The 22,517-nt window shown below is 33.5% G+C and overlaps 3 protein-coding genes across 3 annotated transcripts; 2 read left to right on the top strand and 1 right to left on the bottom strand.

Moving 5' to 3' along the window:
* Positions 1 to 7,605: 7,605 nt before the first annotated feature.
* Positions 7,606 to 8,145, bottom strand: LOC145565460 (uncharacterized). The gene has a single exon (XM_081625456.1). It carries the CDS (start codon positions 8,143 to 8,145, stop codon positions 7,606 to 7,608), a length of 540 nt encoding a protein of 179 aa, XP_081481582.1.
* Positions 8,146 to 9,246: 1,101 nt separating this feature from the next.
* On the top strand, positions 9,247 to 12,298 carry LOC145564221 (putative NADH dehydrogenase [ubiquinone] 1 alpha subcomplex subunit 12). The gene is made up of 5 exons (XM_081624551.1): positions 9,247 to 9,387; positions 9,606 to 9,632; positions 10,867 to 10,955; positions 11,715 to 11,824; positions 11,919 to 12,298. The coding sequence occupies exons 1-5, from the start codon at positions 9,299 to 9,301 to the stop codon at positions 12,072 to 12,074; spliced, it is 471 nt and encodes a 156-aa protein (XP_081480677.1). The 5' UTR covers positions 9,247 to 9,298; the 3' UTR covers positions 12,075 to 12,298.
* A 2,677-nt stretch (positions 12,299 to 14,975) lies between these two features.
* Positions 14,976 to 21,292, top strand: LOC145564220 (D-xylose-proton symporter-like 2). Its single transcript, XM_081624550.1, has 14 exons — positions 14,976 to 15,075; positions 15,265 to 15,359; positions 16,453 to 16,531; positions 17,603 to 17,662; positions 17,784 to 17,850; positions 17,942 to 18,066; positions 18,451 to 18,552; positions 18,685 to 19,053; positions 19,137 to 19,184; positions 19,282 to 19,344; positions 19,609 to 19,689; positions 19,894 to 19,992; positions 20,480 to 20,617; positions 20,781 to 21,292. The coding sequence occupies exons 1-14, from the start codon at positions 15,022 to 15,024 to the stop codon at positions 20,910 to 20,912; spliced, it is 1,512 nt and encodes a 503-aa protein (XP_081480676.1). The 5' UTR covers positions 14,976 to 15,021; the 3' UTR covers positions 20,913 to 21,292.
* The last annotated feature ends 1,225 nt before the right edge of the window (positions 21,293 to 22,517 follow it).

Below are 22,517 nucleotides of genomic sequence, written 5' to 3'. Positions count from 1 at the left end.
AAGGATACATGAATTTACAAGTCATAACAAGAAGTAGTGATAAAGTTTCTACGGGGAAATATTTATAGAATTACAATTTTGAAAGTAAAGTTTTCTAAAATTAGTTAGAATTTAAAGATTTTTAAAAAATTATGCAATTGTTTTAGATATTATTTTAGAACGCAATATGGTTTTTTATTGAGTAGCTTAATCATTAACAAATATCTTCGTCTTAAAATGATTGTGATAATAGGGAATTGTAATAAGGAAATGCAATTCTAAAGGTCAAAGTTATGTAAAATGGATTAAATGCAAAACATATGAAAGAATTGTATATGTCTTTGTTATCAGTCTACATGATTGGTGTGATCTAAACTTCTTCAAAGCTTGTTTTGTATTTTTTTTTTCTTCGAGTTGAATGTTGAATTTTAGTGCTATTTTTATCCTCAAAATTTGTTTTCCTAAGTGAATATACGATCTAATCTAGGCAAAAGTTAATGTATTCTTCCCTTGGCCTTGTCTCGTTTCTTTTTTTTTTTTATTATATATATATATATATATATATATATATATATATATATATATATATATATATATATATATATATATATATATATATATATATATATATATATATATATATATATATATATATATATAATGACTTTGAAATTCACATACCGCAGTTGCTCCTCTCTCAATCATTCCTTGTGTTTTATTGGTCGAAACTCTTTCTCTCTCTCTTTTTTTTCCTTTTCTAATCTCACTTGTCCCTATTCCATCTTTAAAAAGGCTTTGAAATTATAAGCTGCACTTGTTCTCCCAATCCATATCCCCCAGCTTCTTTATCTTTCCTAGCTTTCTCTATATATATATTTCTTTCTTCCGACCTCCTTCTCTCTTTTCTTTCCCAACCCCTCTATGTGTCTCCAGGCCCCATTATCTCTTATCGTTGTATTGCTTTTTCTTTTAACCCTTTTCCTCCTCATCTGGGCCTCTTTTTCTTTCTTTATTCCTCTTAGGCCCTCTTTCTCTTTCTCTTATTAACTCCTCTCTCATGGCCTGTGTTTCTTTCACTCTCTCCTAGACCTCTTTTGTCTCTTTTTCGGCCGTCGTTCTCTATCGGCCCATATATTTCCCAACTCCTTCCCCCTCTCTCCCCCTATTCTCCCTCCTTCTTTCACTCTCTCCTAGACCTCTTTTGACTTTGTAGTTTTTTTTTTTTTTTTTTTTTTGATATAATAATAATAATAATAATAATAATAATAGTATTAATAATAATGTTGAAATCTGCTCTGCTCGGCTCAACTATCCTGAAATCTGCTCTGCTGAAATTTAATCTGCTCTGCTCTGTTGACCCCTGCTCTGTTGTGCTCTGCTCTGCCCAGAAGCTCAAAAGAACAGGGCCTTAGCTTGCTCTCTCTCTTTTCCAGCCCTCTTCTCTCTCACAGCCCCATTCTTTTCTTTCTCCTTGCCCTTCTTTTTCTCAACTCCCCTTCTCTCTTTCTTTCTCTCTCTGCCCCTCTGTATCTCTCTCCCTCTCGTATGTGATGAGTGTCATTTTGACATTTATTTTCTAGTCATGTTCCTAGATTTTATGTTAATTCCTTAAAAATTTAATGTCTTTATTTATGTTTTTGATATTTTATAGCTTATTTCTCCTTTGTGTGTTTTTATACATTATTGAGGTCATTTTGGAAGATAAAAAGATGAACAAAATAAAGGTATTTAATGTCTTTGAAAAGAAACATGGTATATGCAAACTAAAGGAAATACGAAGTATTACATAAGAATCCAACACGTTCTACCTTAAGGTTGAAATCATTTTTAAAATATGTTATTTATCAGATTAATTTTCTATAGAAATTACAGTATTGATTTTTTATTACATGAAATTGACAATTAATTGATCATCTCTTTCTCCCCCTCTTTTCCTTTCCTATCTTATGATTTTCAATATTTATAATGTTATGCTTTATTTGCATCCCCCCCGTTCTCAATCATTCTCCTCTCTCTTTCCATCTATTGTTACGTTGCACCACTTATGTTTTCCAAAATTTAAAGCCTTTATAAAAATATTGTTTTTTTTCTCAATTTCTAAAGTTTTGTATATCTTTAATTCATTAGGTTAATTAGAAAATTGTGTTCGCACATAACTTTTTTGAAAGTGTTTACATTTTTTATTTGTAAGTATGTAACGTTAATGCAAATGAAGGAGCATAGAAAAAAAGTATGAGCTAGTAATCTAAAGTTCTCACATACATTAGAGCCATTAGTGTCACCCTATCTCAACGCGTGGTTGCACTTTACATGGTGTGTCATAACCATTAAAATCAACGATCACGTGCGGTTCCTTAAATTATCAAAAAGCTTTAAAGATACACTTGATATTTATTAAGAGCTAATAAAAAAGGTCGTTATAAATACAAGTTTTCTTTACATCCTAAATGTTACTTTAGACAAGGCCTCTAGGGTTTGTTCTATTCACCTGATTTTCATTAATCTTAACTTATTAGAACTTACGTGAACTTATTTGACCTTGTTAAAACTTGTTTTAGTTGTAGTTTATACTTGAATAACCCTTATCAAAACTTATTACACATGAAATAAGCGAAAATAAGGTGAACAAAACAAATCCTAAAATGTGTTCTCTCACTAAGAGTTTTTAAGAGACCATACTGCACTATTCCAGATTTCCAAGTACGGACACCTTATTCAAAAAAAAAATAATAAAAAAATAAAGTATAGACATCTTCAAAAAATCCACGCAGACTTAAATAAGTGTTTTTGGCTTATTCCAAGCCAAAAAATTATCATTAATCCTGTAAAGAGATTCAAATTCCACCAAAGCACAATCATGTTAATAGTAAAAAAAAAAAAAAATTCATTATTTCAATATTTGCCATCCTATACCGTAAAACCACTTATGGGATTAAGGCTTTGATTGATTGATTAATTGATTGATTATACTGTAAATCAATCACTTGTATTTGACCTACCACTTTTTTTTCACGCAAAAGGGGGAGATATTATATTACATCATAAAGGCCTTAGCCGAGTTTAGCAACAACAAAAGCAGATAAGAGAGATACTTAAGCAGTAATCTCCTCTTAATCTGAATAAAAGAAACAGACTTGAAAGTAATGAAAACAGAGCTAGATAAAGTTTTAGGACATAAACAAAATGATCCTGCTTGACTCATTACAGCACATAGTACTCATCAGGAATAGCAGCAGCACGATAGAACTAAGCTTGGGGCTGGAAAGCTGGGATTTCAGCAGCATACTGATCAAAGATATCAGCAGGAGAGTAGAAATAAGTTTCTTTCTCCCCCTTCTTGACCCTAGTTCTGCCAATATGAGCTAAAGCATCTGCAATTTGGTTGACAGACCTCTTGGCATGAAAGATAGCAACATCCCAATCTCGAGCAAGAAGGGAAGCAACATCCCTGATAATGTTACCTAGATCGTGATCCTTGAAAGCTTCTGGATTTTTCAGCATTTTAGAAAGAGCATCAGCGTCTGTTTCAAGGTCAAGGTGCTGAATTTTCCTCTTCCAAGCCATAAGAAGACCTTCTCTGATCGTGATCCTTGACCTACCACTTATTTTGAAGTGATGAGCTCAAAAAATGTATTCTAAACAACAAACACTTGCAGTTGCATGCATAAAACACCATCAATCAATTAGTACAATATCTTTAGGCCAAATGAAAATCAAAATAGATAAAATTATATATTCATCATGGACAATCCATCAAAAAAGATACCTTCACAGAGGGCATCTTGTTATTGTCTAAGAAACCCGATAAACAACTATAAAAGCCTCTTCTCCCAATTTCTTTCCCAACACAAAATCATCCTGATACGAAAAAAACTAAAATTGAATATGTTAGCATAGAAACCTAAGCAATTAAAATATTTTGGTACTGGATGTACTTGTTTATTTGGTCACTACAAGAAACTTTATGAGTTCCATATGGCCCTCAATTCTTTACCAACCTCTATATTTCCAAAGTCAATGCCTCTCATGCAATTATTAACTCAATATACGATTCAAGATAGCTCTCACAAAGACAGCAGTACATCACAACACAAATTCATAAAGATATTTCTTCATATTTTTAGTAACAGAACCTAGATGAGAGTATCAGTATGCCAACAAAACAAAAAAGTAAAAATTATATGGCATTGTCCAATTATGCTAAATTTGTGACCTTCCATCACATCTCAATAGCCTCAATAAAAATACAATCCAGTCAAGGAACATATAATCCAAACCAACATGAAAAAAAGAAAATGAAAGTCGATGCCTAAAATACATGCCATGCATTTATTTCTAATACTCCAAAAGGATATCTTGACCATTCAAAAAACCCAACAGCCAATGACATTGGAAAAGAGAAAAAATCATGGAACATACACATATAGCCATAATATTTCAAGGTAGTTCTGAAATTCATCAATCGAATGAAATTTGGTGACACATCCAAGGCAAAGGCCTATATGAGGAATATGGGTATGAGTATGCAGACAACATTCATTTGCTCTCGGTTATATGACAACTAAATCAGTATCAATATGGCCTGTATAGCATATGCATGGACATAGTCATTAAGTCACTAATACATTAGACATATAAGTAAGCTACGAAATTTAACAATCCCTATTAGAGATTCTGTGAATTAATGTTAACAAACAGAAGAATATAGAAACAGATTTCATAAACAATTAAGGTATGCGGCACCAAAAACAATTGTCACAATAGTTGTATCGATCAATCAGATACTTACTCCCTCCATCTCTTTACTCCCTCCATCTCTTTATTAGAGTCCCCTTTCTAACATTTATTACTCTAATAATGAAAAAGGGGACTCTAATAAAGAGACGGAGGGAGTATATCATAATCACAGAGAATTCGCAAAATCGTAAGCTATACGACAAAAGTGAACAAATAGACTCGAAACTTAATAGTAAACCATGATATTTGAGCTATAAAAAAATCAAATACAGTGAAGTGATAACCTGAAACATCTGAAACCGCCAAACTTCTACCGTCACACACCAAATTACCAGCCAAAATAAAAAGAACTACGGGCTAGACTCAGACATCCATGATTACTGAATTAAAACATACGGAGCTTTGTTCAAAACAGTCTCTATGTTTCTATAAGACTATAACAATAACAATTGGTAATTGATGAAACAATAAGAAGATTATATGTCATAAATCTGAATTCCAAAGCCTAAGAATCAAAAAATTTGATTACAACAACAACAAGAAGTGCAACGCAGGTACATCATAATCCATTCCTAATTAGGTTTTTTCAAGAATTGAAAACCCAGTTAAAAATATCAACTAATTAACTTCTTAATCGAATTTTTAGCTCTGATAGAAATTTTCAGGTCAACCATGATTCTCAATCAAAAATAAAAGGAATTTTTATAAATTTACGATGATTAATTCAACAAATTCATGACAATTCCCACAAACAAGAAAAGTGCTTTATCAATAGAATGAATTATTCATACAATTATTAATCCAGATGTTAACCACAAATTTCCATCACGAATTAATGGTGGGTTTAATCAAATTAAAATATAATCATGAAAAAGAACCAGAAAACAGCAACTTTCATGAAATAATTCAGATGAACAATCAAATTATACAATCAAGATTACAACTTTATTTTTTTTTAAAAAAAGTCATACAATCAACAAAAACCACTACATAACAATCAAAATTTAAAAATTAAACAAAATCAAAGTAGAAAATATTAGAAAAGAATTAGGTACCTGATTTTTCGTGAGGATTGAAGATGAGTAGGAAAAAGATTAAAAAGGTTGGAAAAGAAGACTACAAAAATTGAAGAAGATTCCTTAGATTAATACATACCATTTATTTCCAATTACACTTTATCTACTCCATCATTGAAGCTGAGGAAGCAATTTTTCACGCGCAATTTACCATCACCAGAATCTGCATCACGAAGAAAAAAAACAAAAATATTTTAAAATCCTATACCAAAAAAAAAAAATGAAAAATCTAGATCATAGAAAAGGGGAGCAATTTCTGTAACCACCCAAAAAATCCTGCGAAAAAAACCCAGAAATAATAAAAAATTAAATCAGTTAAATAAACGGAAAAATCTAATCGAAGAGATGAACACCAGAAATAAACAAAAATTAAATCATAATTTTTTTTGTTTTGAACCTCAGAAACTGTTCCAATGGAGGAGATAGAGAGTGAGAGCGGGTAGAGAAGAGAGAAAGAAAGTGAGAGGAGAAGAAGGAAGAAGACTTAAGAGTTAAGAGAGAGAAAGAAGACAGTCTGAGACTGCTGCCAAAAGCCAAACAATAAAGGGTAAAATCGACAATTCAATGAATTCAGGGGCGCATAAGTAATAGCACAACAAAGTACTATTCATAAGCTACAGTAGTTTGGTTTGCATTTTTATAATGGTTATGGATTGGTAACGAAAAAAGTCCAATGGAGTCAAAATCTCTCACCTGCTTTTTATGCAATAAAGACATTAATGCAAAGTAAATAATGAGAATTAGTGAGGTTAAAATAATAGAGTAGTGACATCCACCTCATATTATTGAGGTTATGACTTACTCCCTCCATTTTTTTTTATTTGCATCATTTTGGATTATACAAAGTTTTAGGAGAGTAATATAATATTGTGAGTAAGTGAATAAATTATTATAGTAAAAGTAAAATAGGGACCATAAAAGAAAAAGTATGTGAGAGAGAATAGATTTTTTTATTATTTTAGTGGGGACCATGGAAGAGAGAGAAATGATAAAATATAGTATAAAATTACCAAATATAGAAGTGATGTATTTAAAAAAAACACCCCAAAAAGAAAATTGATGCAATTAAAAAAAAAAAAAACAGAGGGAGTATAAGAATCAAACTATATGAGTTCATTTAAAAGATTTCCCTAATCTCCTCAAATAGTTTGTTGTGCTAGGTGTGTTATGAATGAAAAAAATAAGAAAATATGAATCCTTTGACTTAATTTCTTTTTACTTATATATTTCAATCCTCACCTCTTCCTCTTAAACGTAAATTATAAATAGTTTGTACGTTGCACAACTCAAAAAAATCAGTGAAAAGAGACCGAGCATATCTCTATTATTTAGAAATCACACAATCTACAAATCGATTCATTATTACATTCATACACCTACATGAACACGTTTCCTGGAAAAACAACAAACTTGTGATAATGTTAATATGTTAGTATGCAACAATCATCTCCTTAATAGTTGTCTGATAATTTTGAAGGTAGTATTAGTTTTAAAATAAGAGAATTAGCAAACTTAGTCAAAACTCATTAGTTATTTTTTTAAAAAAAGGTAAACAAAGTATATGAGCTAAATGTTCAACTATTCATGTTTATGAACATCTTATTTAAGTTCATTTTTAACTTTATTCTTGTCCATTTAAAATCTTTAACCATTTAAAAGCTATTTCATCATCTTTGTATATTTCTTACAAAAATTTGTAGCCACTAAAAGCTAATGCTGAACACTGTCTTAAGCTTGTTCAAGCTTGAGCATAAACGAGTAAGTTTGTAAACTTTTTTTTTTTTTTTGACACAACCCAAAGCTTAGCCTTTTATTACGTCAACAAAAGTTCAAGATCGTTACAAATCTCCCCATGAATTTCAGGGGGGTACTCTTCTAACCACACACGAAAATCATCAAAAGTACTACTAAGATTGGCTAAACTATGAGCTACTCTATTACCCTTTCTCTTCACAAAGGAGAAGGAGCAAGAAGAACATTGATTAGATAAAAGAAGTATATCTCTAACCACATTCCCAAAAGCACTTGGTCGAGTGATGCCCTTCTTCATATGGTGGAACAGCTTTAGATTATCAGTTTCTAAAAGCATATCTCTGAACCCCGCTTCTAAAGCTATCAAGAGACTTTGCCTCATCGCAATTGCTTCACCAACTTCAACCTCGAAATGGCCCTTCACATTCGAACAGTAGGCTAGCAGCACGTCGCCCTCCGCGTCCCTCAGCACAGCTCCTATTCCAAGTTGCTGCTGAACAGAAAAATTAGCGTCTGTATTCAGCTTAGACACATTCCTGGGAGGCGGCTTCCAAACAGAGCTGAGAACAGGGCTTGCCAGAGTAACTGGAACCACCTTCATCGCTTCTTCATATTCCCCAACTAAGCCCACAGCCTTGTGTAAAATATCACGCTATAGTCTCGATTTTTTCTCAAAAACCCACGCATTACGCTGCAGCCATACACCCCACACCAAGCACCAAAAAATATCCCACCAATGATTATCTTTAATGTTCACCTTCATGCTTGTGCACCAAGCTTGAAAACAGTCAGCCTCCAGCAATTGAGGCTCCATTCGCAAAACTGAGTGCCTCCAGATCGAGGCAACTTTAGGACAGAACAGCAACATATGCATTATGGTTTCATCTCCTTCACCACACATTGGACAAATACTATCAACATCCATGCCTCTATCCTTGAGTCTCATGCGCACCGGAATAGCCTCTCTAATACAACGCCAAGCAAAATACTTTATCTTCTGTGGGATTTTAGCATGCCAAATCATCTTCCAATCGAAACTTGGAGGAGCCCAAGATGTGGTGGCTCTGCCAAGTTCCTCATTCTCTATCAAGAGGTGATACGCACTCTTGACACTATACTCACCATCTTTCGATAGGTGCCAACACCAATCATCCGAGCTATCAAACATGGGAATTGAGGTACTGCAAATATCCTCAATCTCTCTTTCCGAAAAGAGCTCACGGAGAGTGCTTAAATTCCAGCTTCTACCCTCCCACAGTTCATTGACATAATTTGGCACATTTTCCCCATCACCCTTTGTAAACTTTATTTATAATATATAGAAATATTTTTTTTTATTAATGTTATATTTAATATTTAAGACATTATTATACTTCCTAAAATGGAAATAATTTGTGAATTCATGATAAATTCACGCGCAAATCAGTGTAATAAATGTTTTATTTTATGAAATATTACTACCTTTGGCTCCTTATTCATAGCCTTAGGGCTATATTTATCATTCCCCCCCCTCTTATTTTTTTTTTTTACGTAAATGGCCAAAAAAAAAAAAAAAAAAAAAAATTCCATTCAAAATTGACACAAAAAAAAAAAAAAAAAAAAAAAAAAAACTCCTATGTAAAATTTTGGGCCTAGAGTCTAGACTTCTAAAATTATTGGGCCCAAATTGCAAAATGAGTCAAACATTTTTGTTGAGAGAAAATAGACAAAAAGAGGAAAATAGGAGGAGTCAGTGGTGAGGAGAGAGAAAATCAATGGCGTCGATTGTGAGGAACACCTTCAAGGCGATCAAGGAGAAGGGTTTGGGAAACTTCCTTCGTGAGCTCAGAGAAGAAGGTTATCTGTAAGTCATTATTTTCACATCATTATTTCATCAATCAATTGATAAATTTCGAGAAATTTGTTGTTGAATTTACAATCAAATTAGGGTTATTGGATCTTATTTCATTTCTTTTCTATTGAAAATTGGATGAGTTTTTGTCAATTTGACGCCAAAATTATATTATTTGGTGATTTTTTTACTTAATTTTAAAAACAATTTTCTGATTTTGATATTTTCAGGAGATGTCTACCGGACGGCAACCTTCTGTAAGTGTATTTTTAATTTGTTTTATCATTTTTTATTCACGAAATTTATAGCATAATGAAGTAGAATTTATTTTGATTTATTGTAATCTGTAACAGTTGATGTTAGAAAAGGTTGAATCTTATGAACTTGATGCTGCAATTTTTTCCATTAAATTTTCAATTTGTTGCTGTGAGCTGCCGAAAATTGATCTGATTTGAGTTGAATTGAACTGACTAATCAACTGATTGACCTGCTTGACTTCAAATCAGTTGAAACTTACCCGAACTCCCTATTTGATAGCTCTATATAACTAGCAGCTTTGGAGGACAGATTGAATTATTGTATATATACTCTAATGGCTTGAGTGTTCTTGTTGTTATAGATTTTGGCATTTACAAATTACGAGTATAAGCTTAATATTCCTTCCTAACGTCATGTTGCGTGGTTTGATGTTTTGGCTTTGGATTAACATGTTTTTGGTAGTAAATCATGAATATATTTTGAACTGGTTTTTTTGGCTCGATGTTGGCCCCTTTATTGTCTGAAGAGAAAACCATTTATACTTTGAATTGGCTAATACGTCGTACATGTTATATTTTCTTCCATTCCATGAAGGGTAGGATGCAATGGAGTTTTTGCAAGATGGGGTTGTAGTGCGTAGATGCTAGAAAAGTAAGAATTGGTTTCAACCTCAAATCCTTTTATACAGATTATAGGACCATGGACTTGTTTGTGATTTAAGGACAACAAAATTGTGTAAGGACTCTTTTTTGTTTGTGAGGCACATTAGATAAGGGTTCTTTAGTTCTGCTTCTGTCCCACCTTTTGAGCTTCTTCGGTTGTATATATGGTTTGAGAATTAATTTGTGACATATTATCTTTTGGGCTGATAACCATAATTTTTATACGGCCCCCAAGAAAATACTTTGCCTCATATTGTATGTATGTAATTGAGGCTGTGCCAAGAAAATACTTTGCTTCATATTGTATGTATGTAATTGAGGCTGTGCTTGCATTTGCAATAAAAATACTGCAGTTTGAGCAATTAGTTTTTTTATTCATGGATTTCTTATAACCTGAGTATAAAACTGACAGTGATAACAGTTACTTTTCTGTATTAAGTTAATCTCATCTCTGTGTTTGGGCTGATAAAGATACGAAGCTTTAAAATGATTTTTTGCTTGTTTTGGCCATGATTTGGCACTAGAAAGTTTGTTTATATAGCTAGTAAATCTTCCTTTTATATTTGTTCAGGCAGACCAAAATCCACAATATTGGGGCAAAGGTTGTGGGCGTTGATCAATATGGAAATAAGTACTATGAGAATATGAATGTTCAATATGGTTAGTCCTTTCTGTTCTCCTATTTGCTGCCACCCTCTCTCCTTGCTTGTGTACTGTCAAACTCACTATTGAGTGTATCAGTTTAATGATTTGGTTTTCTCTTAATTATTCACCTAGAGCCTAGAGGTGTTGACATTTTTTTTATTTTTTAATTTTTTTTTAAGTGCTGCATTTCTACAAGTTTAATCAGATTAAATCAGGAGTTATTTGAGAGTGTATCATGTTGAATTGATTGCTTCCAAATGATGTATACTGTATAATCTGACTATGTGTTACTACATTGTATGCATCGTTCAGCTGTCTGAAAAAGCCAAAAATTTGCAATTCAGTAATCTTTCTGAAGAGCCAGTTGACTCTGCACTGCACTATGTCTAAATTATCCTTCATGAATTATAGAAGGAGTGTTAAGTACTATTAACAAAAATTGTTTACTGTGTGCAATTTAAAAAAGTTCAAGGTGAACTAAAGCAACAAGGTCCTACTGTACCTTGGACGCACCTTGGGCATGCTTTAGTGTGCCTCTTGAATTGAGGCACAGGGTGTAAACAATTTAAAAATTCACAGAAGTGCACCTCATATGCGCCTTGTGCGCACCTCAGGATGGTTTCTCATGTTACGAATTTCACAACACACATGTATTCCAAGCCATAATCATGGCAAACTCATGTCTCTTGTACTGTCATGAGTGTCACCTGATTCTGATGATGGTTGTTTATGGGATTTCATATAGGAACGCGTGTAAAATCTCTTGTTTTGCAGGAAGACACAGGTGGGTAGAATATGCGAGTAAAAACCGCTATAATGCTTCCCAAGTGCCACCAGAATGGCATGGCTGGCTTCACTACATCACTGACCACACCGGGGATGAGGTTAGTCTGTCATCATGTGGAAGATATTAATTATTATGCCTGATGGTGTATGATGGTGCCATTATCTGACTGAATATTAATACATTTGTTGCAGATTCTTATGCTAAAGCCGAGCAGGTATGCCATTGACCACAAGGAGAACTTCACTGGAGAGGGTGATGAAAAAATTTACCACTCCAAAGGCCACACTCTCAATCCTGGGCAAAGGGACTGGACCAGGTACCAGTCATGGCAACCTGGCAAGAGCTAAATTATCTTCTTGTGCTCATTTTTGCCTGGCGAGGTTTTTTCCTCCTGTTAAGCTACCTCCTGTGATGAATAATACCCTGTTATGCTAGGTGCTACTGTGGTCAAATGTTTGCTGTAACTATAAGCATAAATCAGGCAAATTTGAAAACGCTGATAATATTGTTGTTATTCTTTTGTTTTATAACGCCATTAATGTATGTGAACCTAGAGCCTTCTCTGTTTCAATTCTGTATTGCAATTTGTTACTTGTGATCATTGTTGGAGAATTTCTCAATGTAAACACCTGCATTGTGGCCAACTTGATTCTTTTTCCATGATCGAGAATATACTCAGTATTAAATTTGGCGTGTTTAGAAGAAAAGGATGGATCTGATGTTATCCCATGTCTTGCTATTAATGCATAAGCATTTTCAGTTAACATTATTAATGCAGGGTAGCAATTGCTTTAGCTTTGGAGGTTGTAAATTACAGAACCAGCACAGATAAGACCAAAAGTACGCTTATGTCTTTTATATTGAATTTTGGTTGGCCTGCTTCTATCTACTGAAGGATAATGAATGATGGAGTATTAAACCACGTTGTTTGGTTTAGTATCATACTTGTAAGCAACTTGGTGGCTGAACAATATACGTACTAAAAGTTTCTAAACAGAAGGATTATTTCGATCCATTTATCTATATCATTTAGGAAAATTTGTCAAAAATAAGCAAATCTTTGCTCGATCTTTCCAAAATAAGCAAACTTTTTGATTAACCCAGAGTAAGTTGATCTTTATTGGGTATTTTTTTTTAATTAGATGACCTACAATCTATCAAATAGGTCACTTTTTTCCTAATTCTAATTAATTTTTTTTTAATTTATATTTGATGATTAATTAAATTGTACTAAAAAAAAAAACCCACTGCATACCAGTGCTCCACCCCCATCCCCCCAGCCACCGCACAAACCACATCCCAGGGGTATCTAAAAAATTAAAGGATTTTTTTTTTTAATCTTGAAAAAGTGTTTTTTTTTTTAAAAATAAAATTTTTTTACAAAATTTTAAAAATTAATTAAAATAATACATTTTAATTCAACTTTTAAAAATTGGCTAACCACACAATGACATATGGCATAAGCAACCCAAACAACCGGTTACACTTAAATGAAACCGGTCATGACTTATTTTGAGAAAATACCCCATAAAAGTCAACTTACGCTGGGTTAATCAAAATGTTTGCTTATTTTGGAAAGATTGAGCAAAGGTTTACTTATTATTGACAAATTTTCCTATAATTTATTTTTCTCCTTAGCAACTTTTTTTTTTTTTTTTTTAATTTTTTTTTAATTTTAAATCAATCCTTGCAAATTGGATTTGGCACGTGTTTACGGGTTCACTCTAGTAGTTTAGGGTTATTGAGGGCAATATGAAAAGAAAGGAAAGGGGCAGTTATAATTGCATTGTACTAATGATGAGTACTAGAGTTGTGGTACGTATCCTATTGTGAAGGTAAAAACCGAGTTCTTTTGTTTATCAACTCTTTTCTGCTCAAATCATACAACCACGAGTCCATGAAGACATGATTGAGTGATTGCTACTATATCTATGATTTTCTAAGGAAACTTTACTTCCATCAAAGTAGCAGACGTGATAAAGATCTTTTGGGGTTGAGAGTTTGAGACAGATGATTGACTCGGCATATTGAAAATTCGATTTTGACCAAAAATATTACTCATAATCTAATCTAATATATATATAAATAAAGTAGGCATTTTTTCGGGAGCATTCGGTACGCCACATAAGAAAAGCCATTATTTTGTCCAATGAAAAATTAGATTAATAATTTATTTTAGAATTAAAAAATTTTACTCGCCACCTAAGCAAAAGTGACGAATAAGATTTAAGAATTTTGACACATAGGTAAAAACAACGAATGGAGAATAATTAAAATTAAATTACTTTTAAAAACCAATAATTATCTTCTCTAAAAAAAAAAACAAAATAAAAAAAAACTAAGTAATAATTATCTTTTTTACATATATGGATGCAAATTTTTAATCGCAAATATCTTTAATCTCTCTCCCTAGAAAATATTGTAAAAGTTTGATTTTAATAATGTACTCATCGAAACGAATAAAACTAAATCTCATATGACTAATTTTCCATAATATTTTATAGTTAAACGATTATAAATGAGACTAACATTTTAAACCGAACGAGTAAATTAAATAAACACATAGGTAAAAGACTTATTTTGATCAATAAAAAAACGAGATTTGTCATTATTTTTGTCACATAAGCAAAATTAGTGAATAAGGTTTGGGATTTTAAATTCAAGCGTCACATAAAATAAATAAAACAACAAAAGATAACTTCAGTGTTAAAATTAAAAAATTATCTTATGATATTAGGAATTTTATCCATATATTTAATGAATGATCTTATAAATATACACAATTTAAAATTAAATAAAATAATTACTAGAATCGTACATCGCACGGGTTTACATCTAGTATGTGATATTATTAACTACTCCGTACGAAGTAATTTAACGAGTATTTTTTTTTATTTAACCGAAAAAACAAAATTCACGCTTGAAAGTTGAAAAACTAGCTAATTACTTTAGCCATATTTATTACTCCCTATTACAAAAAAATAAAACAAGTAAAAAAAGGGTACTGTACCTTTTTTTTTTTTGAAAACAGAGAGTACCCTGTACTTAAATAAAACCAAAGAGTAAAAGTTTAATCAAGATTCAAGAATCACAAAATCCCAATCATTTTGAAATTTTGATAGAAAAAAAAAAAAAAAAAAAAAACCGGATAGAATTTTTTTTTCCTCACGTGTCTCTAGAATCTAGATGACGCTTCTTTAAAATAAAAGTAAAAAAAAATAAATAATAATAATATAAAAATGGCGGTTCTGCTATTGAAGAGCTGAAACCAACCCAAAGTTTTCCGTGCTAAAAATGGCTACCGCTACCTCCGATCACCAACAACCATTTCTTTCTTCTTTTGGAAAGGTATCTTTTTATTTTTCCAAACTTTTTTCGCATCTCATTTTTCTTAAAATTGCTTGATCATTTTTCAATTTTACTCATTTTTTAGTTCGTGATCGGCTATGAATTTTGTTAATTTAATTGCTTTTCTTTTTGTTGTTTTAATTTGGAATTAAATTTAATTTCGTAATTGTTTGATTTGAGTTTTTTCAGACTTCAGATGAATTTGATGGTGATGCAGAACATCAACCTCTCTCTAATGGAGGTCATCCTAACGAGGAATTCTCGGTTATGTCCTGCATTTTACCGTAAGTGGATTTAATTTCATTTTTATTTTTGGTCCGAATGAGCTACGAGTGATTTACAGATTATAAATGGGGAGCGGAATTTGAACATGTGAGTTATCGTACATAGAGCCTTAGTTCTGTACATTAGTGAAAAAACATGTCATGAAATCTTAGTCACATGAATTTTTTAATTGAACTAGGAAATTTTGCGACCTAACATGATATTTTCTTTGCTAAACACTATATATAATCATATATGCCTGAAAGACAATAAATTGACTTTCAATGGAACTTCATTAATAACTAACTTGACTATCAATGTAACTTCATTCTAACAAAATTGCCCAAAAGGGTAGTACTCATTATCTGTTGAGCCCGTGAGAAAACCCACGTGTGAGTGATGTGTTGTCCCACATTAATTGAGTGTATACCAGTATAAGTGAGAGTTTGTATTGGGATTTGTATCCGAAGAAAGAAGATAATTGTGTCCACTTTATAAGGCTAAGGGGCTACTCCCCTCATTGGCATATGGTTTTGAGGTAGAACCTTCTCGGTCGTATAAAGTGGACAATTGTGACGGGTGTGGCCCAGGCTCGTTTATCATTATCAATTTTGCTTTTGGTTGACAAAATTGTGAGATAAATGATTGATGAATCTAGATTGTTATAATTTAGAAGGTGGTGATATGCTGATAAGGTGCATATAAGGTTGTTTTTGATATTAGTTAAATATTTTAAGGTGGTTTGTATATTTTCAAATCGTGTAATTTTTGATTGGTTTCTTGGAAAAATGTGTCACCAAAGACAACTACAATCGTGATAAGACACTTAAATTTGAACGGTTGGAGATGTGTTGCTGAGTGTTAGAGGCCTTAGAGCTTTGCTTTTTTACCCTTTTTTACGTGGGATGTGTGATGGTTCTTAGTTGGAGCTTTTCCTTAGCTTGTTTATGGGCTATATATGTGGATTACTGTGGCTCTGGCTCTGCTCATGATGCTGCTTTGAGTACTTGTCGTGCAAAATATGCTCACAAACTTTGTTGTGCTGGGGATCTTTGCTAACTTGATGCTCCTATAGGGCAAATATGGTGAAATGTGTTCCTTTTGTTTTTACAGCTTTTTATTCCCTGCTCTTGGAGGACTACTTTTTGGATATGATATTGGTGCTACATCATCTGCCACGATTTCAATTAAGGTATGAGAGCGATTTCATATTTTTGTTGTGAACATAACTTTTTTGCCGACCTGCATTTATCTTATAAATCGGCATTTTACGACTTATATTTATTTCAACATTGAATTTCTAGCTTCTATAAATCTATTTTATATCTTTTTCTTTATAATTCTGAAAATCACACCAGATTACATTTCCTTAGTAGAACAGATTAGCTTCATTTTAGGAAATCTGCATGTCTGCTGTGCATTTCTTGTTGATTTGTATTATAGTTCTTATGCTTGAAAGACAATAAATTTGTCTTCTTTGGTCAAGTTGATATGGAGTACATTTCGTTTAACTTTTAGTATACTGATTTCAATCATTTTATCCTCATACCTTAAATGTAATTTCATGTCACCGTTTGGTTGAGGTTTGTGATGCTTGAAGTTTTAGCATCTCACCTTGGTGGGTAGCAGGATGTCTCACTGGCTTAAGGGGCTTAACTTCTGCCTTAAGTAATAAAATTATATCTCTCAGGCCTATGTAGCGGTCCAAGTTGGCAACTTTGTAAAGTATCTACATTTTTTTTTAAAAAAAACTTAGTTCTTTTATGGATATTACTTGTATCACTTGATTAGTATGTTCAATGTTGGGAAAAATTAAATATTTATCCACACGATATTACCCACGGTTCTTTATTTATCTGTATATGGTTTTTATTTAAATGGCTGTTTTTGAGATTTGATACGCCAAATATGTTAGAATATAGTTCTTGTGCATGTTATATGAGGTTATAATTATATGGCTACCATTTGAATTCTGGCCTATGCAGACTCTCTGTACAGTCGAAGCTGTGAATTTACGAGGTTCTGGAGTGGGCTTATAAAATTATGAAGCTATCTATACTATTACAAAATGAGATACTCTCTCTTGATGTGTACTTGAATGTTCATTTCATAATTTTTATATGGCTTGTGAATTATATACTTCTTTTGGAGTTTTGGTGGTGTTGACATTTCGTACACAGTAGAGAATGATATATACTCTTAATTGGAATTTGGAGAAAAGAAACATTGGTCCGGTCACTAATTCATCTCGCTTCTTTTGCAGTCACCAACTCTGAGCGGAACTACATGGTATGACTTAACTTCCGTTGAAGTTGGCCTTATTGTGAGTCTTCTGTTTTTCCTGTTCATTATGCTGAGACAATTTGCCAACTCTTTATAAAGATATGCTTCGTATTATACAAATAAAGCGACATTTTAATTAATATAGCCTTTGTCTTCTGCAGAGTAGTGGCTCATTGTATGGAGCTTTGATTGGTTCTGTCTTGGCCTTTAAAATTGCCGATATTATTGGTTTGTACTTCTGCATATGTTGACTAGCTGACAATTGTTTAGCTACTTTCCTGTCTTTTTATGTGATTTATTTTTTGCACATCCTTTATAGGTCGAAGGAGAGAGTTGATCACATCTGCCGTGCTCTATCTTGTTGGGGCTCTAATTACTGCAATAGGACCTAACTTTGCAATCTTGATGATAGGGCGCTTTATTTACGGCATTGGGATTGGATTGGTAATTATCTTAATAATTCTTCTTTCGCTTGAGTTTGCATGAGAGTGGTTATGATTCTTGCCATGCTCACTGATAATTTATGTGCATATTCACAACAGTTATACTTTCACTCACCATAAGTTCCTGTCCTCTGCTCATAACATTCGTATGCACCTGTTGTGTCTTACTGCAGTTCTTTGTGTATATTTTCCTGTATTCCACTCCCAGAGTGTTTTTGTATGTTAGTAATTTTATTTTGAGGAGTTAGGGGCAGCATACCTGTTTTACTTTGCTGAATAAGGATCTAGCATCTTCAAAATATGGTTGCTGTGATGATGCAGTTTTTGTGTAGTTATTTCTTTAAGTGTGCTCACTGCTGTACTATTATGCTATGTGCTATTGCAGGCAATGCATGCTGCGCCAATGTACATTTCTGAGACTGCTCCATCTCATTTAAGAGGCAGAGTAATCTCTCTTAAAGAGTTTTTTATAATTATCGGCATGGTTGTAAGTGTTCAACTCCATTACCTTTGTTATTGGCTAGTTTGAGACTTTTAAGGACATCAAGCATCCTTCTCAACTAGACAACTTGATCCTCAATGCTCCTCAATTTCATGAAATTTTGCTTGATATGTGCAGCTTGGCTATCTCATTGGGAGCCTTCTAGTGGATGTCATTTCTGGTTGGCGCTATATGTATGGCTTGAGCTCTCCTATATCAGTTATAATGGCAATTGGGATGTGGTGGCTTCCAGATTCTCCTAGATGGCTACTTTATTGTGCTATACAAGGAAAAGGAAACATGCAGGATTTAAGGGAGAGTGCCATTCATTGCATGTGCCGTCTTAGAGGGCCAGCTGTCAGTGCTACAGCTGCCCAGCAAGTGGATGATATCATGGATGAACTTTCTCTTTCAGGTGAACTGAATGACATCTCTACAATTGAGATGTTTAGAGGAAAATACTTGAAGGCACTGTTTATTGGTTGCGGTTTAGTCTTATTCCAACAGGTAGCATCTCTCTGTTTGGGTTGTAATACATGAACCTGTTAAATCATCATCGGTCTGACACATCTTATCCTCATGCTTCATAGATAACAGGTCAACCAAGTGTGCTGTACTATGCTGCCTCTATCTTTCAGGCAAGATGTTTGAGCCGAATTATTGTTTTTAGTGACATTTGATGACCTAGTCTACTCTTAGGGGATTTCATGTTACTGTATAACTTTTATGCAACAGACTGCAGGATTTTCTGCCGCATCTGATGCGACAAGGGTCTCAATTCTGCTTGGCTTGGTTAAGGTATATCTTTTTTAATATCGATACAGAAGCATGTCTTCCTTGTAGGATTGTGACTGTACATGTCTTATTACTTGGAAATATGTTTCAGTATAATCTATTATTTTATCATTTGGAAAAAATTACTAGCTAGTCTTGCACTCTAGCTACATAAGTTAATTGAAAAGGATGGTTTGCATGTGTAAAGTAGTGTTTTTTGACTTATTTCTTCTTATGGTGCATGTCATGTAACTAGTCCTTTGAGCTTATGTGGCTTATTGATTGCAGCTGGTAATGACTGGAGTTGCTGTTTTGTTTGTTGATAAATTTGGGAGAAGACCCTTACTACTTGGTGGTGTGTCTGGGATGGTAATCTTTTGCTCCTCCCTCCTAGTCTCTCTCTCCCTCTCTCTGGATTAATGCACATATGCTTTGCTTTTATGTTTTGAAATGCAATATAATAGCAAATTGATGCCTATTTATACTGAAGTACAAGTCCACAGGACAGCATAATTGTAAACAAGATGAACTTTTTAGCTATGATTTCCTAAAATTATAATGTTAATGTGGCAGGTGATCTCTTTATTGTTCCTTGGTGCTTATTACACATTCCTTGGTGATGCTCCGGCTATCGCTGTCATTGGTCTCCTTCTTTATGTTGGCTGTTATCAGGTATGGCCAAATATTAATCTTGCATTTTAAGTTCAAATACTGTATTTACAAATAATTGAATCCCTGCATTACTTTGTCTTGATTTATTTATTTAAACACATATAGGGTTTATAGGGCAATTACTAAGGAGTTCAAGTTGTGTCCTATGGTTTACTATCCGATAAAAAGAATTTCATAATCCTTACTGATCTTACCCGAGTTTGCAAATTCCAAGTTTTGTCTGAACTTTTTCCTTAATTTGCATTTTACTCTAGATACTTTAATATATGCTTCCTTCAGGTTCTAATTTCTAAGGTTAGCTGCCTGGTATCATCTCTTTATAGATGTGAGGATAATATTTGCGTCAAATCATCCACTGAACTGTGTTATTGATTTTATGTTGCACACTGTAATATAACACGGTGGATTAAATAATGGTTGAGTGCACATTCAACAGCTTCATGTACCCCCCACCCCCACTCAGAGATTAATGTACTACATTTTGCAGTTATCGTTTGGTCCGATTGGTTGGTTGCTGATGTCAGAAATTTTCCCCTTGCGCATGAGAGGAAGAGGAGTGAGTTTAGCTGTGCTCGTGAATTTTGGGGCAAATGCTCTTGTTGCTTTTGCATTTTCTCCCTTGAAGGTATCTCTTACGACCACTTTTCTTTGATGCTCCATATACTGATCGTTTGTAAAATTGAAAAACAGCCTGAAGTTAATTCATGTTTTCTTTTCTAAGTTTTACATATTATTGGATATGGAGGAAGAAGAGGAGGATAAACCTTTGACCTGTTTTCTTATCACAGGATCTCATTGGAGCTGCAAATTTGTTCTTTCTGTTTGGTGGCATAACTTTCCTGTCTCTCATATTCATATTTTTTGCAATACCGGAGACCAAGGGGCTGACTCTCGAGGAAATTGAGGCCAATCTGTTGTAACTTCTTTAAGCTAATAGTACCTTGAAGTTGAAACTACCATACTGGTGAATTAGTGAGAGCAAAGTGGTGGCAATGCCCTTTTCAATGGTGCAGTGTAACGTTGGATCAAACTATCGAAGTGTGATGTATTCTTGTGCATATCTACAATCCTATAACTAGATTTTGATTGTACATTTGTAGCAAAAAATACAATCAGAATGTCATTTAACAAGCAGCATAAAGCTGGCCACATGGTCAGTCACCCAAAATCTCCACAGGAACAACCGTTACTAGAATGGTGAAATTGATTCAAGTTCCTGACTGATCTCCCTCTTTGTAATGATCGACACAAACCTCTTTGACAATTGCCGCGAATATCCAAGTTATTCATTTTCCTGATAGGCGCATACTGATGATCCCAAAATTGAGAATGCAAGCTTTTCACTATGATGTCTCAGCAACATCTGTTTATTACTCTCATCCACTTCATGATGGTCGTGTTCCATTTCAACTTTATAACCCAATCTCTATCTATCCTTGATAGCTTCACTCGATCTCCTTAAGTAGCTGCCGTGACTTGGCAACTTTGCCTAATTCTTGTTTGCTGCATATATGCAAGCAATAGATCATATGCCACAGGCCATAATTTAAACCTATTAGCAAGCTTATTATGGTTCCAAACTAGTTTATATGACCTTAGGGATACTCCATAGATTCACTTTAATATTGGGAAAATTTCTCAAAATTCGTCTGTTAGCTTGGATTGTAGTCTTCTATTTTAGACAATTTATGACTTTTACGGACCCGGAAAAAAGAACAACGGTTGGGTTGCTTCCTATGTAACTCACAACACCTTTGGATGCCATATGGGTGGTTGCAATTGTCCACTCTGCCTTTAAATTGTCAATTTAATCATTTACGTATGCATTTCATCTTATCAATTCAACAAACATTATTTGACCTTGGGATGAATTTCGATTGCATAATCATGCTTGGTCCAAAAATGTTCTCCGGGCGCCGAGTTTGAAGGTTAATGCATGAAATCAACTATTTTTTGTTTATGACCTAGTGTCTAGAATTCATGAGATCATTAAGGACACATCACAGAATCATAATATTGTTTGGAACCATACGATCATTAGTCGGCTACATAAAGTCATGTGATAGTCTTGAGTCAGTGAATTGAAGCATATACATAAATGTCTAAATTGACAGTTTAAAGACAAATTTGACGGTTCCAATCACCCAAATGGCTTTCTTAGGCCCTTTGGAAATCCTGCCAATCACCTCAATGCATTATCTTACCAATCCCAAAAATGTTTTTCATATATCAAATTTGAAGGCTATATTATACACGAAACGAACCAAATTTGAAGATTCTAGAACCTCGTGCTAAAACACTCGAGATTGTATTGAATGTATCACAAAATTGTAAAGATAGCACTAGTCGGGCCATCTATGGCACGGGCACGACGTAGGCCCAACATGACACGTTACTGTGCGTGTCAAGCCATGGGTCGCCTTTATTTGGGAGAAGTACGATAAGGCAGAGCAGTCCTAGCACGACAAATCACGCTAAAATCAATGAAATTTTGTTTAGGCACGCAAGCACGACTCGACACGATG

Source organism: Chenopodium album, chromosome 10, assembly GCF_948465745.1.
Source record: "Chenopodium album chromosome 10, dcCheAlbu1.1, whole genome shotgun sequence".
NCBI lineage: Eukaryota > Viridiplantae > Streptophyta > Magnoliopsida > Caryophyllales > Amaranthaceae > Chenopodium > Chenopodium album.
Note: the sequence above shows the minus strand (reverse complement) of the source record. Positions and strands in the feature narration are given on the sequence as shown.

What these genes read in the sequence shown, in the direction of transcription:
- LOC145564220 (XM_081624550.1), top strand. Translation starts at nt 15,022, where the DNA reads ATGGCTACCGCTACCTCCGATCACCAACAACCATTTCTTTCTTCTTTT. An exon ending in ATGCTGCCTCTATCTTTCAG is followed by an intron (nt 19,185 to 19,281) that starts GCAAGATGTTTG and finishes TTTATGCAACAG; the next exon opens with ACTGCAGGATTTTCTGCCGC. An exon ending in TTTATGTTGGCTGTTATCAG is followed by an intron (nt 19,993 to 20,479) that starts GTATGGCCAAAT and finishes TACATTTTGCAG; the next exon opens with TTATCGTTTGGTCCGATTGG.
- LOC145565460 (XM_081625456.1), bottom strand. Translation starts at nt 8,145, where the DNA reads ATGAAGGTGGTTCCAGTTACTCTGGCAAGCCCTGTTCTCAGCTCTGTT.
- LOC145564221 (XM_081624551.1), top strand. Translation starts at nt 9,299, where the DNA reads ATGGCGTCGATTGTGAGGAACACCTTCAAGGCGATCAAGGAGAAGGGT. An exon ending in CTCAGAGAAGAAGGTTATCT is followed by an intron (nt 9,388 to 9,605) that starts GTAAGTCATTAT and finishes TGATATTTTCAG; the next exon opens with GAGATGTCTACCGGACGGCA. An exon ending in CTACCGGACGGCAACCTTCT is followed by an intron (nt 9,633 to 10,866) that starts GTAAGTGTATTT and finishes ATATTTGTTCAG; the next exon opens with GCAGACCAAAATCCACAATA.